The 15,464-nt window shown below is 34.1% G+C and overlaps 1 protein-coding gene across 1 annotated transcript; it reads left to right on the top strand.

Moving 5' to 3' along the window:
- Nucleotides 1-7,377: 7,377 nt before the first annotated feature.
- Nucleotides 7,378-8,230, top strand: LOC124630912. Its single transcript, XM_047164956.1, has 2 exons — nucleotides 7,378-7,393; nucleotides 7,731-8,230. Exons 1-2 carry the CDS (start codon nucleotides 7,378-7,380, stop codon nucleotides 8,228-8,230), a joined length of 516 nt encoding a protein of 171 aa, XP_047020912.1.
- The last annotated feature ends 7,234 nt before the right edge of the window (nucleotides 8,231-15,464 follow it).

The raw sequence follows: 15,464 nt of genomic DNA on the forward strand, positions 1-15,464 counted from the left end.
AATGGCATTGGAATACGATTGGTCTTATAGTAGCAAAATGCCCGGTAAGGTTGAAACTGCTATTGCGATTCAATTGTTTTCCAGTCGCCACACTATTAACGTAGCAAAATCGGGCCCCTGATCGCTGTAATGTGCGTACTACCATTCATCTTTATACTGATTTATGAGCCCAAACAAACTATCGGCCGACTAAAAGTTGGCAGTGTGCTGGAATCTTACTTTAACACCTTTACACGTCAGTGGACTAGTTTTATAGTTCCGATGCCTCAATAGTCTGTAAATGGGAGCATTGAGTTACATAATTTATTATCGCTTTAAGGCAATTCGTAGGAAATTTAAGGAGCAGGAGAATATATTTTTTATATTCAAATTAAATTAGGTTTCGGGAGAAAGCTGTGTGATTTAAATGGTTAATTTGTTCATTGTCTTATTGTACCTTTAAATAATTAATAATTATTACCTTTATATATTTCTATGTACGGTATGTTTGCGTTCCGATATATGTAGGTATAAGAACTGTAGACATACACTCAGGAACACTCCACTCACCATCTGAAACAAAGACAAAAACTATAAATATTTTCGTGAGAACATCTTTCGGCCAATTTTACGAAAACAACAATTTTCTTGAAAACAGTTTGAATGATTAATTAAATTGATTGACATGCTCCATTCGTTCCGCAATGGAGGGTCTCAGCATTTCCCTTTCGGTAGCACCTGGTCTTAAATTCTTCATTCTGATCGATTATTATACTGCACAGTCACTTCACGTAATTGGGTTCCTAATTTGTTCTGGCGCAACAATCGGAACCCTGACTCGATTCGGAATTTAAACCGATTATTACACCTTAATTCGGACGTACATTCATCTCGATACTTTTGATCTCTCCATGAAATTGTATATTACAGTTGAATGACGTTATCAATGGACAAAAGTGCCTCATTTCGTATGCACACGTTAATTGTTTTATCAGCGTAGATAAATGTTTATACTTAGTATTAAATGGGTGAAAGATTTTTACGATCATTAAAAAGAAATGTCATCATTCTCAAATACGGGGGCACTTAACGTTAAGAACTCTGAATACTTCAAATCGCGTTCGTATCTTAGAAAAACTTTCGAATGTACTTAACTATTCGAAACGGATCGATTAACCGAACTCGTCCACGAATTAATGGTTTCGAATAAACATAATTAAGCTCTCAAAGAGCGCCGATTGTCCTGAGGACCATTGCCTTGGAAATGACACTCAATTAAAAACGAGATCCATTAGTTTAGTTCGATTTGGGCTTTGTCTTTGATTTTATCTTAGGTCAACCCTATGTCCTCTGACTCAGTTACTTTTTCTGTTCATTTAACTTTCTTTTGTTTCTATTCTCTGGCTAAAGTTCAATTTAGTTTATATTGCAACAATCAGTGAAAATCATACGTACGCACAGGCCCATTGAACACAAAAGCAGTTAAAGCATCAGGCACGTCGATGACATAATTATAAATATTCAACTAAATTGCTACCGATCGTTCGATATAATAAAAAATATCGACATCGATAAAACAAAATACAGCACTCAAACATAATCCATTTACGGGGCGCGTCGCGGTGGCTACATCGAAGTTAATAACAGTTTTACCCAATGAAATTACTTGAACCGGTCTTGTGTCAATTATGCTCCTAGTAGCCAGAGCGCTAAGTAACATTATATTACGAAGACAACTATAAAAAAATAAGATATACTTTACTATAAATAAGTAATAACTATAAAAACATACCAAAATAAATGTAGCCAGTATGTTAGAAAATCAACTATTTTCACCTCCGTGACGCGGTTATGAGAAATCGTTATTGTTTTCCTTCATTCTTGAGGAGAAAACAAAATCTTTTATAAAGATTAAAAAAATAACAATACACTAGGTACTCTCGCAGCTTCTAACTCAGCACTTTTATTGCCACTTTATCCAGTAGGTATTTCCCATTAAACAGTAAACCGCTGCCAAAAGGTGCTTAGAAACCAGCCATTGAAGTCGCCGTCATGATGCTATACCTACACCTATTTTACCCCTGACTTCTAAATCTATTGTTCCGTTGGTTACATATATCAAGTAAGTTGTTACACAATTATCCTACAGTTCCCAATATAACCTTCTTATTTACCGAATATTCTCAAGTGACCAATCAGTGTATAGACACAACACCGATTGTTTACGCAATGTACGGACAGAATAGTTTGATTTACATTGCTGATTAACTCCGCTCGAATCTGCTTGTCATGTCAACGTTGAGATGTGTCGCCAATCTAGAGGAAACTAACACTACATGTGTATGTGTGTCACAAATAAGTAATTAACAGGCTACGTAAGTATTAGTCTAGTTCCTAAGTTGTTGGATCTTAGTTGGGTCGAGGTGTCATTTTTTACATAATATGCCCTTGGAACAGTGTAGCAATTTGTTTGTGCTTTATAATTTACATTATATTAAATTTTAAAATTAAAGTATTACCTTAAGACCTCCGATTCTTTATACACACCATAAACACAAGAAATTGCAATAATAATTAACGGTATAGGAAATAATACCTAGAAATTACTGAAACTGTACTTTTAATGGTAAACTAATATGAATTTGTATTACCTGTTATTCCTCTGAACTGTGAAATCGTAAATTAATTGAAAAAACAACCAGAATTAGAAATTATATTCGAATGCTAAAATTAGTAAATGTTGAAATAATTAAATTACACGCGCATACATAAATACATATATGCATATTTTTCTGTGTGTTAATACTCTTTACTTAACGTAAGTAGGTAGGGAAAACCTTTGGCACTATGTTCCTCAATCATGAAACTTATTTTTAAGAAATCCTGAATGTCTAGGTAGCAGAATTTAGTTTTTTGTTTTCGACGCGTCAATCTCAGGAACTCATGGCACGATTTGAAAAATCTTCAATCTCCGATTTGAAAAGGGCTAGCTTTACGAGATACAAAAGTATAGATAAAGGATAAAGCAGGTTTTGTATTTAATGGTAGGTCTACAGCAGTAAACAAAAATATTACTAAAGTCCAGGTCAAGCTAAGGTCTGTATATCGTTAACGGTTTGAAAACTATCTCGGTACGTTACCTAACACTTTCAACTACCTGGTACGAATCTTGATGATAGGTATATTTGTGTACGTCTGTTTGGGCCTTTCTGGATTATGTCATACACAGCCAATTGAAACGTAAAGTGCTCTATGTATTTAGATACATCTTTGTTAGGCACTGAAAACAAAAGAAAGCTAAACTTCTTCTCATGCCTAAGCTCACCGACAACATATACGTCAGTTTTCTTAAAACAACTTTTGACTATGAATTTTCACATTATTAAGTAAACAGTACCTTAGAACATTATTTTAAAGATAATCTAAATTGGATTTGGCCAATTATATGTAGGTAAACAATTTTTTCGGTCATAGAGTTGCATCGTTATATAACAAATGGAAGGGGAACTATAAAAGTCAAGCTATTCTATCTACACTTCAATACAAATCAAATACAAATCTTTAAGCCAAATAATAAATTACAATTTAAAACGGCACAGAATAATATCAAATTAGATTTATCAGCGATCATTTGTATCCTTTCACTGTGGTTGGATAATGTGGGCGTGCGCACGCTCAAGGGTGCGGGAATCGTGACCGGACACACCCGAACTACCGACGGAGATTGCCGAGCGACCTGCTGCCGTTCTGATATCTATTCTAGATTTGAAATTGCATTTGGTAAGTGGGAAATAGGGAAATAGGCGTAGTACATTTTTTATTGGTATACTTGTGGTAAATAATAGAAAGGTTTTGTGTAAATAGAAGATAATCAAAGAATTCGTGCATTTAACCTTTCGTATGCGTCAATATTAAGACGATATAAATCAATAATTGTACTTTGTAAATCTGCTATTCAGCCATATAGCTGACTAAAGAATTTTCTTTCTGATTAATCTTGTAGGATAAATCTAATCTTCAGTCAGAAATACACTAACTTTCCAAATTCCTGTTTGTCTACGTCAAAATACTAATTCTATCTTCATAATCATAGTGCCATACTATATTTAAGTAACTAAATTACGGCCCTTTTCCTAACGTAGTAGGCAGACCTATTCTAGAATGTCCCGCTCTAAACTAAAGCTTTAAGCTTACCCAAATTCTTAAACGCACCTTAATTTAAGCTCAGTTAAAAGGTCAACAGGTCCTGTCATTTAAAATTAAACATATATATAAATATATTGTATAGGCCGTAAGTCTTTGTCCAATCTTATTGTGCAGTATAGCCCCACCCGACGTCGCCTGCATACTAACGAACCATGAAATGTGCGCATGGCATGGACATTTAAGTGTTCCCTTCGGTAGCTATTACGTGTAGCGATACGTAATTCGAGACCGCTTTGGAAGCAAACTCTTTGTAAATTAAATGATTGGAATTAGAGGTTCTAAATATAATTGTCACATAAAACAAGTTGAAAATAAGGTTTTAAAGTAAGTAAAGACTTAAAGTTAGGTCACAGGTTCTCAGGTACCTAAATATTGTGACCCTAACAGCATTCAAGATTATTTTTCAATCATGTAAGTATTTAAAATGCAAATAAGTAACCGATATCATTGTGATAGCCATAGAAGTGAGCTTCTTCCTATACCAAATGACACAACCAATTCCTATGCCACCACTAAACACACAAATACGTAATAGTTCGCAAGTGGACGGCAATTGACTGCATTCTGGTCACGATGCGATCTAAACAGGCAAAACGATAATTTACCTTTGCAATACCAGGCAGGTGCTGCGAAAATATAGGCCTTACACACGAACGTTGATTTACACCCCATTTGTTTAGTCACGCTTTCATCCTATTTGGAGTAAGTACCATGTAAACATAGACCTTAGACCTGGAAATGCAACTATTTATCTTGGCAAAGAAAAAGCAACCTTATCTACTTCTGACTATAGATCAAAATGCATCTCATCTATCTATCTGCCGTCCGCAGTTTGCGAATAGCCTTTGTAATTATTAATTACTGAAGCTGTCATTCTGATGTTCAACACTGACGGTTAGATATGAAATAGATGTTTCTTAGAATAGAAATATGTGAATAGATACTTTGGTACAGATATTATGTTAGCTATCTGACTAAATGGTAGTACTGTTTTGATATTTCAGCTTTATATTTCATATATGCTTGACCAGTTTCTCTAGGAACTTTTGAAACAATACGGCCATGGACTTTTGGCCCATTTCTTAACCAACTGCCAAGAAGGGTCATGCGTTCTAGACTCTTTTCTAGATATTCGTTTTACATGCATGTTAAATTCTCCTATCTACAACATGAGCTATTTTTACTATTAAGAATATTTTTAATACGACTCAATATCATCACCTCATTATTGAAACTTCTACCTATTGTTCTAGTATAACTTTCAAGCAACCATTTGAAATCACTTCTGTTTCTCTATAGGTACCCACACCAAGGTATTCAATAAAATGAAACCCGGAAAAGCTCAATCCAGTTGTTAAAAGACATAAACATTGACCCAATTGTTGTAAACTGGAGCCCATAAGTACTTCTCTTGAACTAGAATTTCCGCAATAGGTTCAGATCAAATGCCAGCTGTGTCTTATCGTACGATATTTCAAGCTGACCTTTCTAACCTGTACTGAACTTAGGACCACTTGTCTAGTATGTATTGAAATGTCTTAGTCATTTGTTCGGATTAGGGTCTGACACATATTGTCTACATTTACTATGGATATAATTATAATTGACTAGCTGATCCCGCGAACTTCGTATCGTTTAAACCTTCCCTGGACCTCTACAACCATTTTAAAACCAAAATAATCCAAATCGGTCTAGCCATTCTGGAGTTTTAGTCAGACTAACGAACAGCAATTCATTTTTATATATAAGACTAGCTGATCCCGCGAACTTCGTATCGTTTAAACCTTCCCTGGACCTCTACAACCATTTTAAAACCAAAATAATCCAAATCTGTCTAGCCATTCTGGAGTTTTAGTCAGACTAACGAACAGCAATTCATTTTTATATATAAGACTAGCTGATCCCGCGAACTTCGTATCGTTTAAACCTTCCCTGGATCTCTACAAACATTTTAAAACCAAAAAGAACCAAATCGGTCCAGCCATTCTCGAGTTTTAGTCGGACTAACGAACAGCAATTCATTTTTATATATACGACTAGTTGACCCAATAAACTTCGTATCGTTTAAACCTTCCCTGGACCTCTACGATCATTTTAAAACCAAAATTAACCAAATCGATCCAGCCATTCCTGAATTTTAGTCAGACTAACGAACATCAATTCATTTTTATATATAAGATTAAAATCTGCTTTCAGCAGCCAGTCACTTCCAAAACACTGATTAGAAATTAATTACCTTAGTACATTATCTCGTCGCACCGAATTTGGCTAGTAACTTAACGATAGTCCAAAAGCTAGTAGTCAATTCGTACGAATTTTACTAACACATAAGTGTGAATCGATACTTTTTTTCTGTAGTACTACAAAAACACACGAATGTCGTTTATCGATAGGTTTTTCTACAAGCGTCACATTCCGTGCGACAAAAAATCGTAGTAAGTATAGGTATTATTGACCGTACGAAACCGAGCGTAACGTGCAGAAAAACCGAGCGGAAAATCTGCTAGTGCGAAAGCGCTCCTCAATGTCCCACGCCAATATCTTTGTACGTATACCAAGCCTTAACAAACGTGTACTGAACTTAAAGTCGCGGTGAAATGTGTTTCAAAACTAGGCGCGGTCGGCATAAACGGTCAGGTAGGTTTAACATTAAAATGTCACGCAAAAGGGTGTTCAGGAACAAACAAAATAATCAATTAATTCTAATGTCAGCGAGGTTATTATTTAATGAAAAACTGTCAATTGGAATCGCCATGCTCTTCGTAATAACAGTTTAACAATAAAATTACCTTTCTAGAAAGTTTCAGCTACGTAGTTACGATATACCTTTAGAGACTGTCAAAAGTATGTAATAATGCTGTAGGTAAGTAGCTTTAGACTTTTTTACAGAGAGACTGACATTTTATTTCATTTTACATTTTATAGATTATGAACATGCATATTAGGGTAAATATTTACCTAGGTAATTGAAAGCAACTAAGGTTTAATAAGATTTTTTTTATTTCGATTTATTAATTTTCTAATGCCTTTATTAATCAAAAGATATAATGAAAGATTTAATGGAACCTGAAAATATTAATTGGTGACTAATGTAATAGCGATTAGCGTCAATTTTAAAGTTAATTATTTACTTAATTAACTACACGAAAATCAAACGGCTCAGTTACGTAAATAATTATTTGAATAACAGCTATGCATTTTATAAAACGTGAGTACAAATTCATATAGAAAATTTTGGTGTTTATTCGTTTATATAAATATGCTTACCAAGTTTAAAAAAATTTGATTCGTAATTATATTTGACTAGTACATGGAAGCCGACCCCAACATAGTTTGGGAAAAAGGCTCGGAGGATGAGTCGATTTCACTCGCGTCTCGTAGGAACTACTGCCACACCGAGATAAAATATAGCTTATTTCCTTTGGAAAGAGTGAAGCTTTCCAACAGTGATTTTTTTTTCCAAATCGGTTGAGTAGTTTCAGAGTCTTGCAGTGAGAGAGATCTATTAACACAGTGTGTGTATAATTTTTATTTTTTAGTTTTAGTTCTCTGGTGGATAATAATAACCAGTCTTCTTGGTAATATCATGTACTCGAGCGCTGATACTCCGATAAATGTTCAGACAAGGCGATGTCTTCGAGCAAGGTCACAGCGTAGGAAGACAATACAAGAATGGAAAGCACAATTCGCCAACGCGCCTAAATACAAATTAAAAAACTGGGATAGTTTATTTAAGAAGTTTCATAATACAGGATCAATGAAAAGGTTTCTGAGAGAAAAAATCGGTCTGAACGGTGTGAAGTTTCAAACCAGTCTTGAACAAATCTATATACCATCAAAATGTGAATATTTCGAAACAAAAGGCCAGAAAAGACTATACCAACTAAGACCATACCAGATGAGACCATACCAGATGATACCAGACCAGACCAGAAAACCAGACAAGACCAGAAAACCAGACAAAACCAGAAAATCAGACAAGACCAGAAAACCTAAAAACACCTGGTTTTTCACTAACAATTACAATTCTCAACCAGTTCCTTAAGTATCGTTTTTTTTTTTTTAAATAAGAATTCCATTGTTATTCATATTCGTAAACATTCAGGGCCTTACTACAAAAACTTTAAACCCTGTTTTACACTTGTCTAATAAAATTTTGGCTGCAAAATGAACCATATGTCAACGTCATAATTTGTCATTTTTATAGACAAGGCATAAACTGACGTTTAAAAGTTTTTGTGGTAAGGCGGTATGTTTCGACTAGTTTCTCTATCTTTCGCGAATATAATACCTCGAAGTAATTTTTGATGTACTTGTTTAACTCCGATAGTTCTTACAATTTGTATGTAATCCGATATTATATTTTGCATTAAAACGTTTGAAATAACATGGAAAACCCTATTTTTTCCCCTCTAACAATAAGTTCTTATTGGAGCTAATTTTCTATTTATATAGGTGAATAGAAAATCAGCTCCAACAATAATTTTAAAATTTTACCAAGTAAGGTACCACGTGCAAGGGTATTTTTCGAATATTATTTTTTAAAGAATTAACAGGTGACAGTCGGTGGCTTCTACAAAGATACCGAACTCTCGTCCATTCAGAGCTTTTGTACAATACCTACCATATGATTTTAAATAACTTCTATTGACACTGTAGTCTTACAAACGTATAAAACAATAATTAAAAGCAATGTAATGTTTGTTTAAAACAGTGTGGTTGTTATATTTTCACATTTTATGGCACAAGAATATAACGGTAATTGAAAGTAACTACTACTAAGGCTTAAGAATAATTTATTTAATTTTCGATTTACTTATCACAATTAATTCTTATACCGAGAATAATTGAAAAATATAATAGGTACACCACTTAATGGAACCTGAAAATATTAATTGGTTTCTCACACATAATAATAACCATTGTACTACCGATTAGTGACAATTTTAAACTTAATTACTTACATAATTAACTACATGAAAATCAAACGGATCGGTCACTTAAATAATTATTTGAATATCAGCTATGCATTTCATTAAACGTGAGTACAAATTATAATTAAAAAAATATAATAATAAAAAATATATTGATATTGAAAATTGTATTGTGTTGCTTATTCGCTTATATAAATATGATTGTCTACGCAAAGCTTGAAACTAGATGACTCGTTGTAGAGAGATTTATTCAAAATTGTGTGTATAATTTTAGTTTTTAGTTCTCAGGTGGATAATAATAACCAACCTTCTTGGTTATATCATGTACTCAAGCGCTGATACTTCGATAAATGACCAGACAAGGCGATGTCTTCGAGATCAGTCTCACTCTGAGCATATGAAGAAACTAGATGAATGGATATCACTATTCAAAAACAAAGACCCTGAATACGTTAAAAAAAACTGGGAAAGTTTAATTCAGAAATTTCGTAACAGAGAAGAACAGAAACAGTTGAGAGAAAAAAATGGGCCTGAAGGGTGTGAAACTTCAAACTAGTCTTAAACAAATCTATATACTAGCAAAATGTGATCTTCAGAAAGACCAGACCAGATAAGACCATAAAATTCCAGAAAACCAGACAAGATCAGAAATCAGAAATAGAAACAACTGGGTTTTCACTGAAAATCACAATTCTTAAAGAATTACTTAATTACCTATTGTGTTTTTTATGAGATCATAATAATTAATTTTAAAATCAGTATAGTGGTTTTATTTTAATTTATAAACCTTTTAATATTTAAGACGTAGGCGCTTCTTGGATTTTTATTTTAATAAAAATGTACATACATTAAAATGGTTTTACTGGAGGAAAGTGGTACTATATAACGCTTTAGTTAGAAATTACCAGAAAATTTTGATTCTCAAAAAGTTACATCAAATATCGTAAAAAATCGCGTTTTAGTACTTTAGGAGGGGTATATCCTGAAATGCCGACGTGCCCAACTTTATGTTCTGAACTTCGATTACGTATCAAATATTCTACAATAAATTATATATCACTTTGGCTCGTTTCAAACCTCCTATCATACTGGAATAGTTGTGTTAAATACTTAGTTATTGACTTGAAAAGCATATATATTTACTGCTTTATTGCAAAGTTTCCCAATTTCTCGCATTACGTACCTACATTGTTATACACTTTTAAAGTTTTTAATAGTTAAGCATTTCTTTCAATCCCCTTTGAATTAGTAGAAAATTATGAGGACAGCAAAATATAATTATAGTTCGGCCATTCAGAGAATGCGTTCCTGACACGTCGCGATTGAACTGACGACGTAATAACATTCATTGATTATTGATATAATAATGTTGTTTTAATGCTCCTCAATTGTTAAAACGGTAAACAACCAGCAAAAATATTTTTATCGTAACTGCAACGCCATTGCAAAGTTACGTCGTCAGTTCAATCGCGACGTGTCAGGAACGCATTCTCTGAATGGCCGAACTATAGCTTTTAACTGATTAAGATAATTAAATAAATGTGCGTGTTAATCGATCACACCTACGTTGGTATAAATTACGAGGGGAAATTAAGATTTGCGTAATCAAAATGTTGGTCCTGAACAACCATGACATTACTGAGTAAGTACCCAATCGATTTTTTTGAATACTAGGTACTAAAAGACAGAAGTACTATTGTGTTTAAAAGTTTAAATAAATACAATAATATGGTCCTAATAGCCTGTACCTACATAATATAATCTGTACCTAAAATAACAAAAGGATTTTTTTTCTATTGGAAGCAATCTCGCAAAATCTGGACGTATTTTCAAAATTTTTCAGTGTTAGCCCATTTACTGAATACTACTTTTCATGTCGGCACGCGAAATATTTTCCTAGATACCCTTCAAAACGTGAGTGAAATTGTGGGATGAAGCTAGTTCTAATTATTAGCGTGTCCTGCATTATTCTTAAATTGATTTTTTGGTACTACTTATTACTTTTCTATACTAACATTTGTATTTTTGTTTGTTTATTTATTTGTAATGGATAAACTCAAAACTTACTAGACTGGTTTTAAAAAATCTTTCACTGTTGGGAAACTACACTCTTTCCGAGTAACATATGCTTTATTTTACCCTGCGATGGGCAATTAGTTCCAATGGGACGCGGATGAAAACGGCTAGTAAGTAAGTATTATATGTTTTGTTTCAGTTATTTTGTGGTTGCTGTTACTCGAGGCTCCCGGGCATATTACCAGCTCAAAGGCAGCTGCCAAGAAAATGCATGACTACAACTCGAAATCCAAGAATTATTACCCGACCATACGTGAGTCAGCCAGTAGACCAACACATGGTCTACTATTCGGTTTCTGGTTGCCTCAAAAACCAAACTTAAATGATGAGACTCAGGCTCGTTACTCAATTGCAGATAAACGTAGTGGTGGTGAAAGCAACTTGTTTTCACCCAAAATCGCGTTCCCAAATATAGTTTCAAACTTGATTCCAACAATAGGTTACAATATTATGAAGTATTTAATAAAGCAATTGATAAATCTATTCACAAACCTATTCCCAAACCAGGAATCACTACTAAACCAGATAGTTGAATTACTATGAAAACAATATCTAGAGCCACTACAAAAAAAAACATCGCGTAAAAACACAACAATAATAAGGAGTGATAAGCCAACCAATAGACGAAGAAGGAAGAGCACCGAGTGTTCATTTGACACACATCTGACTTCACCAACGGAACTTCTGCATCGTCTAGTGAAAGCAAGAATATGAAAATTCACATCATACTAACTTCTCTTGCTTGATTTTCTAATGGAGAGACCAGTAAGCAAAATCTAAGACAATGTGTGGCTAAGTATTTTTTTTTTGTATAATCTACTTTTTAAATTGTTTCCTGTTCTGATTTGATATTAGGTATCTACGAAATAATAAGGCAGAATAAATAAAGTTGCTCTTATTCCTCTTGCCTATTTCTTAAACCTAGAACCTAGAACCTTAAAGGAAAATAGTTTTGTAATTTCTTGAAGAAAATCTGGAGTGCAATCAAATTTTGATTGCACCTGATCTTTGTAATGTGCTATCATTCATCTTCATACTGATTTATGAGCCCAAACAAACTATCGGCCGACTAAAAGTTTGCAGTGTGCTAAAAGTGTTTTTGAGTATTTAGTCGAATTCACAAATAAAGGTACAATCTAAAATCATGATTAATTGTGAATGTTATTGAATACTTCATGAAACACGAAAATTATAATTGATTAATTAACGGAACATAATAACTGCTAACAACAGTTTTTTATTATAATCAGCGGAAAATTAATGAAACTGCAAAATATAATTTCCTTTTCAACTGTTCATGGTAGGTACTGAATTTATAATAAGCATTTGATTTCAATACTACTTAAGATAATAATTATAGCAAGGAAAAAATTGGCATTCTATAATTTAGCTATTTTGGCCTCAGAATACCAGCAATTTTAGTTATATGAACAAAATGTGACTTTATCAAAATGTCTTTGGAGTGCAGGTAGGGATGAACTTGTTTGTTAACAGAATAAAATCATCGAATACCTACTTTGTAAGACCCGTCGAAATACAGTGGTTATCAGCTGTATTTACATTGCTTATAACTAATGTGTTTTTGGACCTCACAAGACGTTACTGTAAACTTGAGTCTAATCACACACATTAACCAAATCACGAGACCTTTAACGGTGAACGCACATCTTCTGGACGCGTCGAACGCGCCCGCGCCGTTCGGACATACATACATAGGTATTAGTTACCCAGTTAGTCTGATAACTAGATTGAGAATTGAGACAGTCATATTATATAGTTGTCCATGTAAAATACGAGTACCCAGCTGCACCTAGTTACACTGGAAGTCAACTCTAACATAGATGGGTAAAGCCTAAGCAGATAAAAATATGCACCTGAAGAGTAAAACAAGAAAAAGTTTAAATTTGTGCATGCTTAAATATTAGTTTAAATATTAGTTACCAGAACTTCCCTTCCATTCTTCTGTCTTACCCAAAAGTTACTACCGAGCTCCCAACTTAACTACCATGTAAGCCATTATTAATATCCAAATCAATAAACTTTAATAAACTAAATATTTAAGTTAAATTAATTACGAACATCGCTACATCGCTTTCAGTTTGTCGTGTCTAATTTTTTAATCGATGCCCAATAAATTAATGTACTTAGTCGATAGTGAGTATACATCACTAAGCACCATACTGTGAAGTTAAATCGATAACAGATAGCCCGCACTATTCCCGCCTATCGTTAAGATCATTAAACTATAAGGCACAACATTATAATGAGAAATGACGTACACTATAGAACATACAAATTAATGTTCGAAGCAGTGTCGACAAGCTTTTACCTGCATGATTTATATTTTTTATAATTGTGTAATTTTTATTTTATGTTTACTTCGCTCGCATGAAGCTAGTTCAAATTCAACACAGCCGCTAAGATTGACACGAAATTGTAAAGAATAGCAATACATATTTAACACTACGTGCAGCTATGTACATAGCTGTAACTACTTTGCGTACCCGGATAAAAGCCAAGTTGCCGACCTCTATAAACAAGCTTACCAATAAAACTCTTCAATTTAAAATACTGTTCAAATTCGCTTAAATCGATAGACATGCGAATGCCAAATGTTAGATAACTTGGAAAAACTTATGTTGAAGTATGTACTTAAAAGATGATACTAGCGAAACAGATATCAGTTGCCGCATTTTCACAGTACATCGGCAGCGTCGGTGCACTTCGAAAATAAATCACTAGCTTTCAACAATCGAAACAAAAGAACATTAGGCCCACCGTATTTAAAAGCATTAATGTCTCCGTCAAATATTTATTTACCACAAGACCCATTATAACAGCAGTATTCCAGTTCCACATTATGTGTCTTGTTACAAATTTATATCTAATTACTTGACCATGTAAAGCATGGAGAACCAAATAACAAGCGGATACGTCATAGTGAAAAATCTCTTACGAAAGTAGCGTCGCCAAAATACGGGTATTCGAGGGACGAGAAACGTTACTGAGTCCGCCCTTAAACACCTTCTTTGGAACCAGACCATCATTCGACAGGTGTCAAATTAAGGATAGTCGTGGTGGCCTAGTGGCTCGAGTATGAGGGCGCGGGTTCGAATCCAGGTCAGGCAAGTGCAACCAATGCAACTTTTCTAAGTTTGTATGTACTTTCTAAGTATATCTTAGACACCAATGGCTGATAAAAAGGTGAAGGAAAATATCTTGAGGAAACCTGGACTATATAGTCTGAAATCACCAACGCGCATTGAGCAAGCGTGGTGATTAATGCTCAATCCTTCTCCGTGTGAGAGGAGGCCTGTGCCCAGCAGTGGGACGATAAAAAGACTGTAACTGTAAACTGTCATATTACCGTAACACCTTGTTAGTTCACTATGTACGGACATTTTGTTCACGTTATTTGACCTAGAAGAAAGCGCCTGACCTACCTGCCTTATGGAACCTCCGCTCATCATTCCTTGCTGCGTAACGTAAACTATAATTTATTACAACATAATGAGGGTGAAATCGTTATAAATATCACTTTACTTTTTTAAGGTGCTTAGTTGGTTTAATGGGCCATTAGATTCTCTTTCACACAGTCTGATTTGACCTCAGTTTTATAGAAATTAATGTCGCCTGCTTTGGGTGTCGTTTACACCTTTATGCATGGCGTTTAAGATGTTGTTGGCTACTTATGTAAATAAAATAGTTCAATAGCTGTTGCAATAAGAATAGAATAAAAAGACTGTAAAATGTTTCATAGAGGAAAAGAGTCGAAGGAAGTGGCAAGCTTCTTTTACAAACATCAGAATCATTGCAAAAATTCGTTTGTGTCATCATGAAAAACAATTTGATTTAATAGACACTCGTATACACTTAAGTAGATAAGAACCAAAATAATGAGAGCACTTACTAATTCACTTAGTGACATAGACCATCTTCCCAATAAACAAAAAAGTCCACATCGATGATCGATTTTCGATAAAATAGTGACCAGTAAGTTTACGCATTGAGCACAAACGTTTCGTGCAAGCGCATCGAAAATTACTTAACGTTAAAACCCTTTAATGAAACCCTGTGGTCAACCAGACCGCGGCGGGTGCAATTACATGTTCAATGACGGTAGATATTACAGTGCAGCGATGCATATAATACGGGACTATATTGCTGACATTTAATGAGGAGCTCGCATATTATATTGTAGGTACAGTTCGTGTCATAGAACTGATTTTAAATTTTTTGAAGTCAGTAAAAGTAAACTTCAAATAAGCA

Source organism: Helicoverpa zea, chromosome 6 (assembly GCF_022581195.2).
Source record: "Helicoverpa zea isolate HzStark_Cry1AcR chromosome 6, ilHelZeax1.1, whole genome shotgun sequence".
In the NCBI taxonomy this organism is placed as follows: Eukaryota; Metazoa; Arthropoda; class Insecta; order Lepidoptera; family Noctuidae; genus Helicoverpa; species Helicoverpa zea.